This window comes from Amblyraja radiata, chromosome 11 (genome assembly GCF_010909765.2).
Source record: "Amblyraja radiata isolate CabotCenter1 chromosome 11, sAmbRad1.1.pri, whole genome shotgun sequence".
Taxonomy (NCBI): domain Eukaryota; kingdom Metazoa; phylum Chordata; class Chondrichthyes; order Rajiformes; family Rajidae; genus Amblyraja; species Amblyraja radiata.
The window spans coordinates 47011692-47032313 of NC_045966.1; the positions used below are offsets into that span (position 1 = coordinate 47011692).

The following is a 20622-nucleotide window of genomic DNA, read 5'->3' on the forward strand; positions in this document are numbered from 1 at the left end:
TTAGAGAGTCAGAGTGGACAGCTATCTGCATAGCCAAAAGAGATGGGGGAGATATTGAACAATTTATTTTCTTCGGTATTCACCAAGGAAAAGGATATTGAATTATGTGAGGTAAGGGAAACAAGTAGAGTAGCTATGGAAACTATGAGATTCAAAGAAGAGGAAGTACTGACACTTTTGAAAAATATAAAAGTGGATAAGTCTCCAGGTCCTGACAGGATATTACCTAGGACATTGAGGGAAGTTAGTGTAGAAATAGCAGGGGCTATGACAGAAATATTTCAATTGTCATTAGAAACGAGAATAGTGCCGGAGGATTGGCGTACTGCGAATGTTGTTCCATTGTTTAAAAAGGGTTATAAGAGTAAACCTAGCAATTATAGACCAGTAAGTTTGACATCAGTGGTGGGCAAATTAATGGAAAGGATACTTAGAGATAATATATATAAGCATCTGGATAAACAGGGTCTGATTAGGAACAGTCAATGGATTTGTGCCTGGAAGGTCATGTTTGACTAATCTTCTTGAATTTTTTTGAAGAGGTTACTCGGGAAATTGATGAGGGTAAAGAAGTGGATGTTGTCTATATGGACTTCAGCAAGGCCTTTGACAAGGTTCCTCATGGAAGTTTTTTTAAGAAGGTTCAATTGTTGGGTATTAATGGTGGAGTAGCAAGATGGATTCAACAATGGCTGAATGGGAGATGCCAGAGAGTAATGGTGGATGGCTGTTTGTCAGGTTGGAGGCCGGTGACTAATGGGGTGCCACAGGGATCTGTGTTGGGTCCACTGTTGTTTGTCATGTACATCAATGATCTGGATGATGGTGTGGTAAATTGGATTAGTAAGTATGCAGATGATACTAAGATAGGTGGTGTTGTGGATAATGAAGTAGATTTTCTAAGTCTACAGAGAGATTTAGGCCATTTGGAAGTGTGGGCTGAAAAATGGCAGATGGTGTTTAATGCTGATAAGTGTGAAGTGCTACATATTGGCAGGACAAATCAAAATAGGATGTACATGGTAAATGGTAGTGAGTTCAGGAATGCAGTTGAACAGAGGGATCTAGGAATAACTGTGCACAGTTTCCTGAAGGTGGAATCTCATGTAGATAGGGTGGTAAAGAAAGCTTTTGGTGTGCTGGCCTTTATAAATCAGAGCATTGGGTATAGAAGTTGGGATGTGATGTTAAAATTGGACAAGGCATTGGTGAGGTCAATTCTGGAGTATGGTGTACAATTTTGGTTGCCTAATTATAGGAAGGATGTCAACAAAATAGAGAGAGTACAGAGGAGATTTACTAGAATGTTGCCTGGGTTTCAGCAACTAAGTTACAGAGAAAGGTTGAACAAGTTAGGTCTTTATTCTTTGGAGCGCAGAAGGTTAAGGGGGGACTTGATAGAGGTCATTAAAATGATGAGAGGGATAGACAGAGTTGACGTGGATAAGCTTTTCCCATTGAGAGTAGGGAAGATTCAAACAAGAGGACATGACTTGAGAATTAAGGGACAGAAGTTTAGGGGTAACATGAGGGGCAACTTCTTTACTCAGAGAGTGGTAGCTGTGTGGAATGAGCTTCCAGTAGAAGTGGTGGAGGCAGGTTCGATTTTTTAATTTAAAAATAAATTGGATAGGTATATGGACGGGAAAGGAATGGAGGGTTATGGTCTGAGTGCAGGTAGATGGGACTAGGGGAGAATATGTGTTCAGCACGGACTAGAAGGGCTGAGATGGCCTGTTTCCGTGCTGTAATTGTTATATGGTTTATATGGTTATATGTAATGTGGTATATCGTGGATAATTGTACTTTAAATAATGTTAGTTGTAATTCATAGAATCATAGAATCTAATAACATGGAAACAGCCCCCCTGTCCCAACATCCATGGCGACCAGTTTGCACTCTTCCATATTTGTCCCATCTCTCATGGTCCATTACTGTCAATGCAGAAGTTACTTGTGTGATTTACCCAACACTTTTCATTACAACTATTTTAAAAGCAGTGAAGTACATGAAAGATTTCCATGGAACGGCTCCACTTTCTACAGCATCATGAAGATGTAACAATCGCACAATGAACATGTCACATGGAAAGGGAAGTTTCAATATTAACCGAGGGACACGGAGTTATCCCACGGTCCATAATCCCAGGCACTGCACCACAGCAGAGTCTCCCACACGGGCTATAAAGGAGGAGTGAGTGCTGGCAAATTGGACAATAATAAGTCACGTCAAAATGTGACCATAATTCTATGTATGAAGAGCAAACCCCGAGTCGCTTACCACTGGGCTCCTGGTAGTATGGGACAAAAAGCCGGGGCAGGTGTTGATGAAACAAACCACATCTCCAGTTCCCTCTGCCCCTCTCAGTTTTCTGAATAACCAGACTCAGTGATTTCTCTTCCACGGTCAGTGTCTTTTCTCCAACACTTTTGTCATCGTCATTGATCCAAACCAGTTTCATTGACTCAGTGACGTGAGACACAGAGCAGGTCAGGGTAACGTTGTCTCCCTCGGTCACTGCATCGGACGGTTCAGCTGTGACTGTGGAAACAAGCAGGTTGTTTATATTTTAAACAATTAGTTCATCAGTGAAAACACTGGCAGCATTATGTCTCCTACCTTTCACTGTGATTAGATCAATGGTGAGAAATGGAGAGCTTCCCGCGTCGTTCACTGATGTGTCTTTTCCAAGATAACATTTGTAACATCCGGCATCTTGAAACAAAACGGGGACAATCCTCAAACTGAAATCCTTGCCATCGAAGGGTTTCACTGACGTCACCAGTCGATTCCCGAAGTCGGCCCCTTTGACATTGATGGGCTGAGAATGTGTTGCTGATGCTATTACTTGCTGTTGTTGTTGTTGAAGGCGACGTGATGTCCAGGTCATGGCAGTACTGGAGTCCTCACGACTGTTATAGCAAACTAGGTGAAGTTCACTATGATTTGTGCTGGAGCGGTAAACTGTGTATTCCTTTTTATATAAAACTGTATCGGAGGGACAGAGGATAACTCATTTCAGTATTACAGTTACAACCACATTCTCATAAATATTTGCGGTGTTTTGTTCAGCTGATCAAGCTTCAAATGTAAATGAATTTTGCATCAAAACTCATCAGATCTTTACATAAACAAAATGTCCTGTAAAGTAGTAAATTGCAGTAAAGCTTGGATATTTCACAGACTGTCCGGGAATCTTCCGTGATGGAATGAAACCTCCCGGAGACTCCCGAGAGCGGCCCGGGAGGTGAATCTCTCTGTCAGTCTGCAGGAGGTGGTGCAGGTTCATGCTGCGGACAGAAGCAGCCCAGAGGATGCCTGCGTGGGGCCAGATCCGGACAGGTTGGCAGCTCAAGTGGGTCAGGTCTTCCCGTCCCTTCATTCCTATTATTCCCACCATCCCTCTCCCATTCACACCCATTGATTCCCTGCCCTTCCCTCTTCCCCGGGTCCTGCTCCCAGCTCAATGCTGATCTGAAGCCCGAGTCTGCAGCAGCTGGAATCACTTCAAACAGCAGCAGGACTCGGAGAGAAGGGTCAGTGAGGGGAGAGGGGACGGATTGTTGTTCAGTGCTGATGTGTGCACCGGGACCCCCAGTGTGAGTGTGAGCAGCAAGTGCTGGTGGTTGTCATGGTGACTACACTTTCTATCTGACACTTTGACGTGAGTCCTGTATCAGTATCTCACTCTGATACTGGAGCATTGATGGCAAGTTAAAGTGACAAAATACTTTACTGAACAATAGTTACAGAACGACATCACCCCTCCTGTGTTGTGTGTCTGTCACACAGAGACAAGCAGGCAGCTGCTCCACAGAGAGACTTTCTGGAAACTTCTCTCTGGTCGTTGCAGCATTTTATACAGGAGTTGCTTGTCTACAGTTGCTTGTCTATAGTTCTTCACAGGGCGCACACATAATATTACAAGAAGCACCGTGATACAAGTAGCAATGTTACAAAATTTTGAGATTTTAAAAATCAAGTCTGTAATTTATCCCATCTGATAAAGCATAAAAATAAGTTTAATTTGACATCTAATTCACTTTCATATCTCAAGTATTTAAAAAGTTATGGCCATTTTCATACTCGGAAATGAGCATCTTGTTCCCTATTGATTTTCTATGGACATAACAAAAAAGTTGTGATCGTGAACAGTCAAAAGCCCATAACTTTCTTAAAAATTAAGAGAACTGAATGAAATTTTCAGTTATCATAGATTGAAGCATTCTGAAACAAATATAAAATAATCTTACTTGGATGACCTGAAATTAAAGCATATAATTAGTTAGTTACCTAATTGTAGCTAATTTCAGACTTCAATTACTAGATCTAAACATCTATCCATTTCTTAATAAATGATTAACATTTTTAAATAGCCTAAATGTCCAAATAATATTCACAAATAATTCACAATAAAACATGATTTTTAAATCTCATTTACATTAATTTATAGGCCAAATGGAAGGAATTCAGTGTTCAATTGCTGTAAATAAATGCCCATTTAAATCAGCTTTCCAGTGGGTCCCTGTGGAACGCGCTGGTTTAGAACGTTCACATTGCGGTAGATTTGTGCCTCAAATGCCGAGAAAAATACTGCGCGATATAATGGGCCCAAATTGAGCTACTCGCAATATTAAATTTTGTATAAAAGGATCTTTAGAAGCCCTTTTTAATGTAAAAATATACAACCTACCTTCTGCTATTTTCTTTATGAGACCCTGCGGTTGCTGACGGTCGCGGGTTTAAAGATTTATTTTTAAACTACTATAACTATTATTCAAGGCCTTTAAACCTAATAATAGCTTTTGCGACGGGGTCTATCAGCGATTTTTCGTTAATAATTAACTAGGCTGAACATTTTCGATTGGAACAGCTTAGAGAAAATCGCGTTTTAAACCCGCCCCCTCTAAACGGCGCCAAAATCGCGCACAACCTCAGCGGCAGATATTCAGCGACGCTTCAGGTAGGCTTTGCAACATACCTAATACAAGTGTCTACTTAATATGTAATGGGAGGTGTTTACACTCACTGTTGTTTACAGTAAAATCTCCATTACTGGTGAGAACAATGTTTCCGTTTTCCTTCACTTCACACACATACAACTTCCCATCCTCCACTGTAACATGTCGGATCATCAGATAGACCGTGTTATTCAGGCGGATCTGATCAGTGTTGCTCGTGTTCTGCTGGGATGAGTGCATTGGTCTCCAGTGAAGACTGACTGTATCTGAGAGTCTGGAGATGGTGCAGCTGAGTGTGACGTCACTGCCCAGCAGAGGACGCTGTGGACTTGCCTCAACTGTGAAAAACAGATGAATGAGATTCAGAGTGAGTAGTGGTGTGTACAGTCCAATGACTGGGCTCAATCTCACCTCAGCTGAAAACCTAGACCAGCCCCTCATTCTTCTAAACTCCAGCTAGTCCAAGCCCAGAGCCACACACACTCATCATACGTTAAACCAATCATCACATGGGGCATTTTCATAAACATTAGGTTTTTTTTTGCATTACTTCAGACTGCACTACAATCTCTGCACCTTTGTGCTGGTGTGCGTTTAGAAACATAGAAACATGGAAAATAGGTGCAGGAGGAGGCCATTCAGCCCTTCGAGCCAGCACCGCCATTCATTGTGATCATGGCAGATCGTTCCCAATCAATAACCCGTGCCTGCCTTCTCCCCATATCCCTTGATTCCACTAGCCCCTAGAGCTCTATCTAACTCTCTCTTAAATCCATCCAGTGATTTGGCCTCCACTGCCCTCTGTGACAGGGAATTCCACAAATTCACAATTCTCTGGATGAAAAATGTTTTCTCACCTCAGTCTTAAATGGCCTCCCCTTTATTCTAAGACTGTGGCTCCTGGTTCTGGAGCCCAAAATTGTGAACATTTTTCCTGCATCTAGCTCTCCAGTCCTTTTATAATTTTATACGTTTCTATACGATCCCCCTCTTCCTTTTAAACTCCAGTAAATAGAAGCCAAGTCTTTTCAATCTTTCCTCATATGACATTTGTTGCATTTTGTTGCACTTGTTGCATTTTTTACTGTACCTTTCATTAGAATTTACTCTGAACTTTATCTGAATAATTGATGTGTTTTATCCAAATGTATATGACAATTAACATATAAATCTAAATCTGAATTTGATATTGTTCAGACTACACAGACATTGTGTGTTCCACACGTTAGCAGTGTTCACACATTTTGTGCACATAACATTCTTGATCCTCATGCTGCATCCTGAGATTGTATAAATTCAAGTGTTTCAGAGGTTTGTACATTGGATTTCGCTCCTCGGGGACTGGTGGCAGAACGTCCATGGATTGTAGTTCTATTCCACAATGCCTTTGCATTGTCTGCACCGATCTTCAGTGTGTCCCTCAGCACGTACTCCTGCAGCCTAGAATATTCTGCAATGGAGATTTTGCTGAGGAAAGCATCAAGATCAAAGTAGTTGGATCCAACCACTTTCACTCTCTCAGCAAACTTTAAAGCTATGAACTATTCCCAATCCCTTTACACCTGTGGAGAATTATTTACAGGAGACAAATGCCTTGTTCATCCTCTGCTTAAGCTCTCAAGCTATTAGAATGTTCTGAATGGCACCAACCTTTAGATGTAAACACATTTATTAACATTGAATATTTCATTTTTTTAAATAATGGAAGTCTCAAATTCTCCAAACACGATTAATTTTGATTCGTGAAGAGTCTCCACCCAGGCACCGGATCCGGGAACAGTTTTCCCGGTGCCTGTGTCGGGGAATATCAGCGTATTCCTGCACCAGTCCTGGTCTCCACATGGAGAAGTGAACGAGAGCGTTGGCAGATTCACTACAGGAACTGTCAGCATGTTCGGGAATTCCTTGTTGTGCAACACGTGGTTGGAAGTCCTGAACCTGTTCATATTCACACAGGTAAATGCCGGCTGTTCCCATGGCACTGCTGGTGCAACCGTCAACACTCTGACCAGTGAATGCAACAAAGTTTAGATGTAACAGGATTGATAAATGTGTCCCTGTCATGTCTCCCCCGACCACCCTCTCGGTGGGAACTTTCTGACTGAGTGTAAGTTCCACAGATGGACTTCCTCTGGGATCTCAACCAAGTGAGACATGGACCTGATTCGCTGGCAACATTGAGCAGCAGTATCACTGGGGAAATTCACCCCCAGGCCCACAGAATCAATGAAGAAAAATCTTTCCCCCAATTGTTTCATTGAAAGATTCACCGGGTGGAAGAAGTCTCATAATTCCCGCCATATCTCATCATTACACGTAACGTTATTTACAGAAAAACACATTGTTGATCTGTGTCTCACCCACTCACCTTTGATCCCATATATTTCATATTGTTTCAGGATCTGTTTCCTCGGATGTGCTTCAGTCAAGGTGAACAATCCCGACCATTTAAATGTGGGCTTTTTTATTGCCAGATTAACAGTACGGTGATCCACATCCACCTCGTGGTTCTTGTCTGTTTTTTCCCAGCCATTGCCCAACTGTTTGCTCCAGGTGCCCCCGCCCTGGACACGGAGAGTTACCACTGTCTGTTTTCCCCGCCTCGAGTGTGGTTCCCATTCCCAGACAAGAGTGTAATTCCCAGGATTGTCCGGTCCTTTTAACACAATGTCGCCTTCATTATCCAAGAAATAAATCTGGTTTCTGATTTCTGTTGGAAAGAGGAAAAAATGAAGGAATTAACATTTTAAGCACATTTCCCCCACTCCATGTCTGTAAACATTAATTTTCAATTTCATTTATTTCCAGAATGTTTTGATCTCCCACAGAACCTCCAGTGAGACAGGCACAGTTTGTTAATAGATGTCTGGCTGGAATAACCTGGCCTGATCCAGGGATACTTCATGACATGAGAAGAGTGAGTGGGAGAAAGATGGTGGAAGGGCGTTTGTGTCGGGTCTCCAGCCGGTGTTCCCTGTGATGGGGTTTCCTGATGTAGGTGGGGATCAGGCGGATCCTGTACACACAGCATCCCCGGCACTTGGCGGACAAACCTGGAACAGAATATACACGGTCCTGCCTCCCTGTCTGTTCCTCATTCCTCATTGTTTGTTGTCATGTACACTTGTCATTTGGCCCGCCAGGGAATGTGTGTGTCTCCCCCCCCATGTTTTAAAAGTGATTTACAATGCCCCAAGCCATCTGTCCCCACGGCCGGGGTGGGGGTGAATCATCCGGTGTGGGTGTCAGACTCAGGAGGTTAGAGGGTGAAAGAGAGAAGGGGAGAGAGAGAAGAGAGAGAGAGGGGGAGAGAGAGAGAGACAGAAGAGGGGGGAGAGAGAAGGGGGACAGAGGGGGAGAGAGAGAAGGGGGACAGTGAGAAGATGAGTGAGAAAGAGAGAAGGGGAGAGAGAGAGGGAGAGAGAGACAGAGAGAAGGAAGATGGAGGAGAGAGGGGGGAGAAAGAGTGGGGGAGAGAGAGAAAAGGGGAGAGAAAGAGAGAAGGGAGATAGAGGGGGAGAGAGAGGTGCGGAGAGAGAGAGAGGGGGGAGAGAGGGGGGGGAGAGATGGGGAGAGAAAGAGAGAGGGGGAGAGAGAGGGTGAGAGAGGAGAGAGAGAGGTGAGAGAGAGGGGGAGAGAGAGGTGAGGGAGAGAGAGAGGGGAGAGAGAGAAGGGAGAGAGAGAAGGGAGAGAGAGAGGGGGGAGAGAGAAAATAGGAGAGAAAGACTGAAGGGGAGGGGGCGAGAGTGAAGAGGGGAGAGAAAAAGAAAGGGAGTGAGAGAAGGAGGAGAGAGAGAAGGGGAGAGAGAAAGGGAGAGAGAAAGGGAGAGAGAGGGGAGAGCAAGGAGAAGGGAGAGAGAGGGTAGAGGGAGAAGGGGGAGAGGAGAGAGAGCAGGGAGAGAGAGGTGAAGAGAGAGAAGAGGGGAGAGAGAAGTGGGAGATGGGAGCGTGGGGGTCATTTTCCCACACAAGTCATAGGTGACTGGGCAATCTGAACCCAAGCACCAAGTTGTAAGCGGCCAAAGATGCGCATCCCTCGGGACAGCCCCCACTCTCCCACGGCCACCCTCCGCGGGCTGTGGGTCGACTGCAGCGGAGGTGTGGGACAATGTTCATCCCTCCACAGTGATGTGACGGACGTGAGGGTCTGGACCAATTGCTGACAAGTCCTGCCCCACAACAACATCATATCCGTTATTTGACTTTTCTATTGAGCGGCATTCGGTTCGTTGGCTTGTAGGCGACGCCGTCTTATCGGGTAGGTGGCGTTTCGGCAGAATGGCCATTCGGTGAGTTTGCTTTTAGGCGTCGCAGCCTTTTGGTTAGTTGGCTTTTAGGCGTCACGCCCTTTCGGTTAGTTTTCATTTAGGCATCCCACCCTTTCGGTTAGTTGGCGTTTCAGCTTCGTTTACATTCAGTTATTTGGCTTCCACTTCTTTGCTTTGGCTTCTCGTCTGTCGGCGCCACGTCCGGGTACCGGGGGGACTTTACCAAGTGCCTTACTAAAATTACTGTAGACAATGCCATGTAAAATTCATGCCTACTGTCTTTAATTAGTCTATTTTGTTCCAAATGGGAATCAATTCTATCCCAAAGAATATTTTCCAATTGTTTCCTACCATTGTGATGTGAATCACAGTTCTTTAATTTGCTGAATTCTCTCTCCCCATTTTAAACAAATAAACCATTTCAACTCCCATTCCCGTACTGATCTTTCAGTCCTTGGCCTCCTCCTTTGCCAGAGTGAGGCCACATACAAACTAAAGAAACCACACTTCATATTTCTCTTGGGGATCTGACAACTTAATGATATGAACATTGAATTCTTGACTTTCAGGCAACACATCCCCAAACATCCATCCCACCTTTTTATTGACATATTTTATTTTATTTCATTTTTTTCCCTTTTCCCTTGCTCCTCTCATCCCTGGAGATATCTGATACCTCACCTACATCCCCTAACTCCAGTTTCAGTTTCCTTCATTCATCCTTCTTTTGCTTTCTCCTTGTTTACCGTCTTGATTTTAATGTAAGTATAAGAAGCCTTGGAGCTTTGTTTACTCCAAATTGCCATTACCATTTTGTGGCCTATTTTCTCCCTTCTAATCGCCCGCTTGAGTTCTTTCCTCCTTACTTTATATTCCTCAATGGCCCTCTCTGCTATTATACTCTTGAACCTTGCAGGTGTTTCCTTTCTATATTTGACCAAATTTACAAATGTATTTGGTCATCCAAAGTTCCCTTACTTTGCCAGTCGAATCCCTCCTCCTTTCTGGAACTAATTTCTGAACACAAGGTCCATTTTGGATTCCTTTCCCACATTCCACTATTCACAGCTGTTACAAAAAATCCCCCAAGACATCCCTTTGTGTAATCTTTCAGTAATCTGTGTCCACATCTGTTCCTCTATTTCTTGCTCGCTCTTGGGGGACCTCTCGTACAATTCAGTTGAATTGCTTGCACCTCTCTTATTTTCACATGGCTCTACCCATATCACCTCAATGGACAAACCATCCTCTCAGAGTGCTAACAAGATAGTTTCCCTGATAAATAGAGCAATTCCCCCATCTTTTTCCCCATAGAAACACAGAACATTGAGCTGCTAGTCATGTCCCTATCACAACCATATTTCCACAATGACCACAACATCATAGCCCCCAACAGCGATCTAGGCTCTAAGTTCATCTACTTTGCCCACAATACTGCTTGCATTGAAATAAACCTCCACCCATCAGTTTCACTATATAACTCGACCTCCCTCTGTCTGTCCTTCCTTTGGGACTTACTTATCCTCATCTCCACCTTCCCATCATACCCCTGCCTCTCCAGTTTAATCCTCCTGGTAACACTAGTGCACTTCCCTGCAAACATATTGGTCTCCTCCATTTCAGATACAAATTATCCCTCTTGTAGAGGTCACGTCTGTCCCGGAAGAGATCCCAATGGCCGAAAGATCTGAATCTCTGCCCCCTGAACCAAGTCCTGAGCCATATATTCATCTGTCCTTTCATCTTATTCCTATCTTTACTAACACATGGTATCGGGAGGAATCTGCAGATGACGAGCCCAGTGAGCATTGATAAAGATCTGTGTGTGTTTGCCAGCCACAGGTGAGATCGTGGAAGGGTTGGAGAGTTGTTATTGTAGTGAGACTCATGTCAGTGGTAGAGAAATTATCAGACCTCATCTCTTTTCCCATCCATCCCATTTGTGCCAAAGTGCCCGCCACCTTAAGCTGCTCACGTTCGCCCTTGAGAATGTCCAACAGCTGCTGGGAGACTTTCTGGACCCTGGCACCAGGGAGGAAACACACCATCTTGGAGTCTGGTTTGCTGCCACTGAATCACCAGTCTGACCCCCAAATATTCTGGGATTTGAATGGAATGGAATTGCTGGCCGGAGAAAGGGGTTGTGGTGGGACTGAAGGCAATGGCTTTGGATTCAAAGTGTTCAGTTGTGGGGGAATTCTACTCATCCAGTCCTGGATGTCCCACATGTAGTCTGGGAATGTGGAGGCTATGGTAGGGTCGAGGGAGGTGTTAGCGAGGTCGAGCTGGTGTCCACATTCAACTTGTGGAAGCAACGGTGAAACTTCAGCTGATGTCACTGAAGGGCAACGTGAGGATGAGAAATAGGAGGGGCCCATGGTAGATTGTTAGAGGGTGCCCGAGGGAACTGTGCCGGAGCGTGAAGTGGGTAGTTCTCGCCTGCGACAGGATCAATAAGTCAAGGGACAGTTCCACCCGCCTGGACTGTGGTGGGGAGATGTTGGGGAGGATGGTGTGGACAACCATGTCACACTGCTCACCGGGGGCCATTTCTGACTTTGAAAAGGGCCATGTTGATGCAGGAGAAGGGGAGGAAGCTAATTGGAGAGGCTCAGTAATGGAGCACCAGCAAGGATGGGGTGGATTTGTGGGACGTGGAGAGGAAAGTGAGATTGACAATGGGGTGTGGGTTTACACAGACAATGATAAAGTAAATTGACCGGTGATTGTGACCGGTGAAGAGAAAGCACTTACTCTGGTTGGAAACAGGTCGAAACAGGAAAACAACGAAACCGAACATCAAACCAACTGGCAAACTGCTGCAGAGAAACCTGGGCCTCATCTTGTGGATTCCCTGTGGGAAATAACGTAAAGTTTTTGACTCAGCCTGTTTTGAGCCACATATCGTCAGTACATTTGGAGTCCACGTTCATAGCTCACGGAAGGTGGCAACACAAGTAGTTAGGGTAGTGAAGAAGGCGTATGGTATGCTTGCCTTCAATGCTAAGCCCATTGAACGTAAGAGTGAGGAAGTGTCTTTTTTCTTTCTAAAGATAAAACTTCAATTGCAATTCTTCTGTTCTGATGCTGCTCACTGTGGGTCAAAAGCTGGATTATAGGGACAGGAACGTTGCCCCATCTCCCACACACTGTTACTGTGCTGAGGAATGACGCATCGATATGTCAAAGTGAGGTCCATCAGGGAATGTTGCCACCTGACCCACTACAGACTGCAGGAAAATGTGCTGAGGGATGAACTGAAGCTTGGTGCAACCAACATAAAAACTCTGTGGGGAAGAACCACAGTCTAGCGACCTTCTCCTGCTGGACATAAGTAATGAGTCTGATGGGAACACCCCTCATACAAGGAATATCAGCACAGGGGACCACATGAGTGTTAAGGTTGTTTATTGTAAAGATAAATGCTAATCCTATTGAGTATGACACTATTGAATGCAGAGACACTGAAAGTGTCTGAAGATGTTTTTATGTTGTTTTAGATTTGTATAAAACAAGGAACTACAGATTCTGGTTTACCAAGGAAAGACACAAAATAATAGAGTAACTCAGCAGGTCAGGCAGCATCCGTGGAGAACATGGCTAGGTGATGTTTTGGGTCAGGACCGTTTTCTTCAGAAATAGTTTTGTAAATGGTTTTTATTCTGCCTAAAGTTTATTTAATTTTTTTTAAAGAAATGTGAGGTTAGAAGGGCACAAGGTGTCATTATTGTATTTTCCAAGCTCATTCAGAAGATAATATAAATCTGATAGATCCCAAGAACAACGAGGGATTTTGCTTTTCCCCATATCACATTCAGGACCGGAAGCAAAACTCAGAGCAATGGTTAAGGCTGCATTAGGAGCTTGTGTGCAATTCAACCACAATGATTCATCTATTTTGAGCTCTGGGCTGTGTTCCTGTTTTTTTTTCAACTAAGGGGAGTAGGAGGCAACCGTGGCTGACAAGAGAAGTTAGGGATAGAATACAACTAAAAGAAAAGATGTATAACACAGCAAAGAGTAGCCGGAAGCCAGAGGATTGGGAAACTTTCATAAGACAACAGAAGGAAACAAAACGGACAATACGAGCTGAAAAGATGAAGTACGATGGGAAGCAGGCCAGGAATATAAAGAAGGACAGTAAAAGCTTCTTTAGATATATTAAGGGAAAAAGAGTAGCAAAGTCAAATGTGGGCCCCTTGAATGCAGACATGGGTGAAATTATTATGGGTAACAAGGAAATGGCAGAAGAGTTGAACAGGTACTTCGGATCTGTCTTCTCTAAGGAAGTCACAAACAATCTCCCAGATGTACTGGAGGACAGAGGATCTAAGGGGGTAGAGGAACTGAAATAAATTTTCATTAGGCGAGAAATAGTATTGGGTAGGCTAATGGGACTGAAGGATGATAAATCCCCTGGGCTTGATGGTCTGCATCTCAGGGTCCTCAGGAAGGTGGCTCCAGCAATAGTGGACGCATTGGTGATTATTTTCCAATGTTCAATAGATTCAGGATCAGTTCCTGTGGATTGGAGGATAGCTAATGTTATCCCAATTTTCAAGAAATGAGTGAGAGATAAAATGGGGAATTACAGACCAGTTAGCCTGACATGTAGTGGGAAAGATGATAGAGTCAATTATTAAAGAGGTAATAATGGGGCATTTGGATAGCAGTAAACGGATTAATCCAAGTCAACATGGTTTTATGAAAGGGAAATCATGCTTGACTAATCTTCTGGAATTTTTTGAGGATGTGACAAGTAAAATGGATGAAGGGGTGCCAGTGGATGTAGTGCATCTAGACTTTCAGAAAGCCTTTGATAAGTTCCCGCACGGGAGACTGGTGACTAAAATTGGAGCACATGGTATTGGGGGTATTGAGGTTTCCCTTACAATTCTTATGTTTCAATGAGATATCCTCTCATCCTTCTAAACTCCAGAGTGTACAAGCCCAGCTGCTCCATTCTCTCAGCATATGACAGTTCCGCCATCCCGGGAATTAACGTTGTAAACCTACGCTGCACTCCCTCAATAGCAAGAATGTCCTTCCTCAAATTAGGGGACCTAAACTGCACACAATACTCCAGGTGTGGTCTCACTAGGGCTCTGTACAAGTGCAGAAGGACCTATTTGCTCCTATATTCGATTTCTCTTGTTATAAAGGTCAACATGCCATTCGCTTTCTTCACTGCCTGCTGTACCTGCATGCTTACTTTCATAGACTGATGTACAAGGACCCCCAGATCCCGTTGTACTTCCCCTTTTACCAACTTGATGCCGTTTAGATAGTAATCTGCCTTCCTGTTTTTGCTACCAAAGTGGATAACCTCACATTTATCCGCATTGAACTTCATCTGCCATGCATCTGTCCACTCCCCCAACTTGTCCAAGTCACCCGGCATTCTCATAGCATCCTCCTCACAGTTCACACTGCCACCCAGCTTTGTGTCATCTGCAAATTTGCTAATATTACTCTGAATCCCTTCATCCAAATCATTGATTTACATTGTAAATAGCTGAGGTCCCAGCATCGAGCCTTGCTGTACCCCACTAGTCACTGCCTGCCATTCTGAAAGGCACCCGTTAATCCCTATTCTTTGTTACCTGTCTGCCAACCACTTCTCTATCCATGTCAGCATGCTACCCCCAATACCATGTGCTCTAATTTTGCAGGATGTTTGTTTGTGTCCTCCTTTGTGAAGACAGGTCCAAAGTACCTGTTCAACTCATCTTCCATTTCCTTGTTTCACATAATAAATTCATCTTTTTCAGTCATCAAGGGTCCAACTTTGGTCTTAACTAATTTTTTCCTCTTCACATACCTAAATAAGCTTTTACTATCCTGCTTTATATTCTTGGCTAGCTTACCTTCATACCTCATCTTTTCTTCCCGTATTGTCTTTTTGGTTATCTTCTGTTGTTCTTTAAACATTACCCAATCCTCTTGTTTCGCGCTCATCTTTGCTACGTTGTACTTCTTCGCTTTAATTTTTGCACTATCCCTGACTTCCCTCATCAGCCATGGTCATTCCATTCTCCCATTGGAATCTTTCTTCGTCCTAGGATTGAACTGATCCTGCACCTGCTGTATTATTCCTAGAAATATCTGCCATTTTTGTTCCAACGTCATCCCTGCTAGTGTATCTTTCCAGTCAACTTTGGAAAGCTCCTCCCTCATGGCCCCATAGTCCCCTTTATTCAACTGCAACACTGACACCTCCGATCCACCCCTCTCCCTCTCCAATTGTAGATTAAACCTAACCATGTTATGGTCACTGCCTCCTAATGGCTCCTTAACCTCGAGGTCCTTAATTCCAGTTCATTACAAAACACTAAATCCAGAATTGCCTTCTCCCTGGTAGGCTCCAAGACAAGCTGTTCTAAGAATCCATCATGAAGGCACTTTCTTGGGGTCCAGTACCAACCCGATTTTCCCAGTCTACCTGCATGTGGAAATCTCCCATAACAAGCACAGCATTACTTTTGCTACATGCCAATTTTAACTCCCGATTCAACTTGCGCCCTATGTCCAGGTTACTGTTTGGGGGCCTGTAGATTAGTCCCCTTAGGGTCCTTTTACCCTTACAATTCCTTAGTTCTATCCATACTGACTCCACATCTCCTGTTTCAATGTCATCCCTTGCAAGGGACTGAATTACATTCCTCACCAACAGGGCAACCCCACCCCCTCTGCCCACCTGTCTGTCTTTTTGATAGGAGGTATACCCTTGAATATTCAGTTCCCAGCCCTGGCCCTCTTGCAGCCATGTCTCAGTAATTCCCACAACATCATACTTGCCAGTTTCTAACTGAGCCTCAAGCTCGTCCACTTTATTCCTTATACTTCGAGCATTTATATGCAGCACTTTGTCCTCCGTATTCACTTCCCCCCTCGCACTGCTCGCAATTGGCCCAGACCTTACTCTGTTGTCCATTCTCGAGCTTTCCTTACCATTAATTCGAGAATCTTTTGTAATAAAAATAGAGGAGGTGGAGAGGCTTTTCAGAAGACAGAAAAGCCGTAAATCTCCAGGACCTGACAATGTTTCCCCCTCTACTCCCAAGCTCTGTGCCAAACAACTGGCATCGGTCTATTCAGACATGTTTAACCAGTCCCTGCAAGCATGTACAGTCCCTGCCTGCTTCAAAGTCTCCACTATTGTCCCTGTACCCAAAAATGCAAAGATTACTTGTCTTATTGACTACAGGCCTGTCGCACTTACTTCTGTAGTCATGAAGACCCTTGAAAGGCTTGTGCTGGTCATGCTGAAAAATATCCCAAACCCTCTGCTGGACCCTATGCAGTTTACAAGACGGGCCAATAGATCTGTGGATGATGCAGTCAACCTGGGCCTGCACTTCATCCTACAGCACCTAGACCGCCAGAGGACCTATGCGAGGATCCTGTTTGTTGATTTTAGCTCTGCATGCAACACCATTGTGCCAGAGCTACTACACTTCAAATTTTCCGAGTTGACTGTGCCTGAACCGGTACAGTCTGTCGGTGGATCACCAGCTTCCTGACAGACAGGTGAGGCTGGGAAAGCACATCTCGGACCCGCAAATGCTCAGCATAGAAGCACCGCAATGCTGCGTACTCTCTCCTCTCCTCTACTCTCTCTACACCAACGATTGCACCTCTCGGACCTCCATTGGCACCTCTGTCAAACTTGTCATGTTTTCAGATGACACAACCCTGATTGGACTGATCCAGGATGGGGAGGAATCTGCCTACAGACAGGAAATTTCACAGCTGGCGTCCTGGTGCCATCGCAACAACCTAGAGCTCAATGCTCTTAAAACAGTAGAATTGATTGTAGACTTTAGGAGAGCTTCCCCTCCCCTCACCCCACTCACCATCAACAACACCACAGTCACATCTATGGAATCTTTTAAGTTCCTGGGAACCATCAACTCCAAGGACCTTAAGTGGGGACTACCATCGACTCCACAGTCAAAAAGGCACAACAGAGGATGTACTTCCTACGACAGCTGAGGAAGCACAATCTGCCACAGACAATGATGGTCCAATTCTACACGGCCATCGTAGAGCCTGTGCTCACCTTCTCCATCATGGTCTGGTTTGGCTCAGTCACCAAGCACGACACCTGAAGGCTGCAGCGAATCATCCGATCAGCTGAGAAGGTTATTGTCTGCAACCTTCCCGCCAAGATACAAGACACAAGACACATTTATTTGTCACATGTGCCTGTTGGCACAGTGAAATGTGATCACCATACAGTCATACAATAAAAATAAACAACACAACACACGATAGAGTTCAACATAAAACATCCCCATACAGCAGAATCAAAGGTTTCCCACTGTGAGGGAAGGCACCAAAGTCAGTCATCTTCCTCTAATGTTCCTGATGTTCGCCCGTGGTCAGGGCCTCCCCGAGCCCTCCGCTGTCGCCGATCCGGGCGGCCCGATGTTCAGGCTCGCTCACCAGGATGTTGGCATTCCGACATCGGGACTGGAGGACCTCCTCAGCGGCCTGGACATCCGAGTCGGGCACCTTCTACCGGAGTTCGCGGCTCCCAAAGTCCTCAGGCCGTGCTGGGCGGAGATGCAACGCTGGTGGCCCTCGGCAAAGGACTACAGGGACTCTGTGATGTTGTTCAGCACCGCCCGCGCTGGAAGCTCTCCCAAACCACAACTCAGCAATGTTGGAGCAGCGGCCCAACGCTCCGGAGCTTCAAACTGCGTTCCAGGTAGGCATCGCCTGCTCCGCAGTGAATCCAGCGCTGCGCCGCCGCTGTTGAAGCTCTGGTCCAGTTCCTGGTCCCCAGCAGAAAAGGTAGTGCCAATCCAGTTGTAGGCCGCGAGGAGGGGGTGGCGACTGGGGGACAGTTTCCCCCTTACCCTTCGCCCCTCCCCCGCAGAGAAAATTTAAAGATTCCCTAAAACAAACTGTAAACTGAATAACTTTTTTTTTAAAAGATTGAAAAACAAACGGACTGTAGGCAGAGGCTGCATTCAATGCGGCACCCCTAGTGGATTGTTGAACTGTACACTGCAAGAGCCAGGAAGCGAGCGGGCAAGATCATCTCTGACCCCTCTCACCCTGGCCACAAACACTTTGAATCACTTCCCTCTGGAAGGCGACTCCGGACTGTCAATGCTGCCACAGTCTGATATACAACAGTTTTTATCCACGAGTAGTTGCTCTACTCAACTGCCATAAATCTTTAGCCTGCCTTTGATCTGGTATTTTGTTGGTCCATATGCTTGATCAATGGTGTTTTATCATTAATGTTTTATTATTATTAATGTTTACTGTTTTCTGAGTCATTCGTAACTGTCACTGTATGTCATGTTGTTACTTGTGGGTGGAGCACCAAGGCAAATTCCTTGTATGTAAATACTTGGCCAATAAACTTACTTACTTACTTATTGAAACATGCAGGAGTGGATTATTAGGCACTTTGAGCCTGTTCCGTCATTCAACACAACCTTCTCTGTCAATCCCATATTACAATTCTGTGCCTATAATCATTGATGCTATTTGTGTCAAAAAAAATCTATCCCCTAGATTTCCCCTGGATTCAGTTACTTGTCATCTACCATTTTTTCCGTGGGGTGAATTTTAAAGGCTTACTATATCAGAATGAAGAAATGTTTCCACATCTCAGCCCTTCAGGTCTGAAGTCTGCAACCTCTTGTTCTAGATCCTCTAGTCGCTGAAAAAAATCCATACATATGGAGTTTGTCTAGCTCTGCCTGAATGTTGTTTGATTTAGTGAGGTCCCATTTATGTCTACCAAACGTCAGTGACTACTGGCCCAGTGGCTCCTCCTCTCCTCACACGTTAGCCTTGACATTCCAAGAATCAGTCTGGTCAGCTTTGGCTGAATTCCTTCTGTGTCAGGAAAACCTTTTCTCGGGTAAGGAGAACAAAACAGTACACCAAAGGGGTGGTCTCAGGAACATATTGTAATGTGGCAACAAGACATCTTGTTACTGTGCTCAAAACCTCCAGAACTGAAGACGAACAAATATCACTTGCCTACTTACTACGTGCTGCATCACATGTCTGCTTTCTGTGACTAGTGCACAAAGACGCAGATATCTTTATCAATATTTCTGAATCAATCACAATTCATATAGTTCTCAGTCTTTCAGCTTTTTCAATAAAACATCATGTTTATCCACAATATTATGGATAGGAAGTGTATGGAGGGGCATGGGTTAGCTGCAGGCAGTTGTAACTGGCTCAGACAGACAACATGGTCAGCATGTATGCATTGGGTCGATGGGCCTATTTCCATGCTGTACAGCTCTATGACTCTATGCCGCATCTGTGTGTATATTTGGACACAAGCTCAAATGACTGAGATCACCTGGAAATCTCTTTGCATGCTATTTGCTTCTCCTAATTACTCTCAGTTTCATGTAATAAAACTTAGAAATATTAAATTTACTTCCTTGTCAAAATCATTAATGTACATTGAAAATAACAGGCTCAAGCAATGGTTTCAATGACGGCTCATTAGTCACCATGTGCCGCCCAAAATAAGTCTCGGTTCCCAGCCTGCCAAAGAATTTTCAATCCATCCCAGTGGAACATTGCCAAATTCACATATTTTAATATTCCTTGTTGATCTTTTATGCACGACTTTATCAAAGACTTTCTGAAAATTCAACACAACCACTTTTTCTCCCTGAAGCAAAAAAAAAAAACTTTTGGAGGAACTAGCGGCTCAGGCAGCGTCTGTGGACGAAAATTATTAATCCAACAATTACTTTTTTTTAAAAGATCAAAACATTGTTTTGGAAAACAGAAACAACAAACAAGGTTAGATATTGAAATCTTTTCATACAGCAGGTAGAAAACAGGAAATTTGAAATGTGTGAAAGAATAAAATGCATGCGAATAGTCAAGAGAAACACCGCTATTTTAGATTTTAATCAGTCGGATGTAGCAAAAATAATGAAATTTGTTCCCTTTTTAGTCAAGACACCATCATTGCAATAGGAGAACACATTTAAAAATAAAATTTGAAGAAGTACATCAGTTTTACAAACTACATTTCATTCATTTAATCCCGTTCATTTAATCCATTATTACTAATGAAGAATAATGTCTGAAGTTTACCGACCTTCTGCAGAGGAATTTGTGTGGAATTCCAGAGAAGCAGCAACGTGGCTTTGAGCCCAGCACAGGACAAGCTGAGGTTCCCTCACTCTACACAGTAACTGACACTGCCTCTTGTCAAACTAAATGACACTCCCCCTCCACCACAGGGTTCCGGCATCACTGGTGTTGATACAAATGGGTTAAGATATAGAATTATACAACTAATAAAAAGAGAGGTGTTTAAAATGGGAATGTTCTGAGTTCAAGGACATTTCATCTGGAATCGAACTTGCACCTTTGTGATTTTGAACAT

The 20622-nt window shown here is 44.1% G+C and overlaps 2 protein-coding genes across 2 annotated transcripts; both read right to left on the reverse strand.

The window, feature by feature from the left end:
* Positions 1-2125: 2125 nt before the first annotated feature.
* On the reverse strand, positions 2126-5196 carry LOC116978404. The gene is made up of 4 exons (XM_033029524.1): positions 5031-5196; positions 2621-2989; positions 2282-2542; positions 2126-2181 (listed from the first exon to the last, which is right to left on the reverse strand). The coding sequence occupies exons 1-4, from the start codon at positions 5134-5136 to the stop codon at positions 2126-2128; spliced, it is 792 nt and encodes a 263-aa protein (XP_032885415.1). The 5' UTR covers positions 5137-5196.
* A 1476-nt stretch (positions 5197-6672) lies between these two features.
* Positions 6673-20410, reverse strand: LOC116978405. The gene is made up of 4 exons (XM_033029525.1): positions 20332-20410; positions 11985-12084; positions 7323-7672; positions 6673-6966 (listed from the first exon to the last, which is right to left on the reverse strand). Exons 2-4 carry the CDS (start codon positions 12070-12072, stop codon positions 6673-6675), a joined length of 732 nt encoding a protein of 243 aa, XP_032885416.1. The 5' UTR covers positions 12073-12084; positions 20332-20410.
* Between the last annotated feature and the right edge of the window lie 212 nt (positions 20411-20622).

Coding starts and splice junctions, on each gene's coding strand:
- LOC116978404 (XM_033029524.1), bottom strand. CDS start 5,136: ATGATCCGACATGTTACAGTGGAGGATGGGAAGTTGTATGTGTGTGAA. Junction 2,990..5,030: donor AGATTTTACTGTAAACAACA/GTGAGTGTAAAC, acceptor CCTCCGATACAG/TTTTATATAAAAAGGAATAC. Junction 2,543..2,620: donor TGATCTAATCACAGTGAAAG/GTAGGAGACATA, acceptor TTGTTTCCACAG/TCACAGCTGAACCGTCCGAT.
- LOC116978405 (XM_033029525.1), bottom strand. CDS start 12,072: ATGAGGCCCAGGTTTCTCTGCAGCAGTTTGCCAGTTGGTTTGATGTTC. Junction 7,673..11,984: donor TCGACCTGTTTCCAACCAGA/GTAAGTGCTTTC, acceptor TCTTTCCAACAG/AAATCAGAAACCAGATTTAT. Junction 6,967..7,322: donor ATGGGATCAAAGGTGAGTGG/GTGAGACACAGA, acceptor TTCACTGGTCAG/AGTGTTGACGGTTGCACCAG.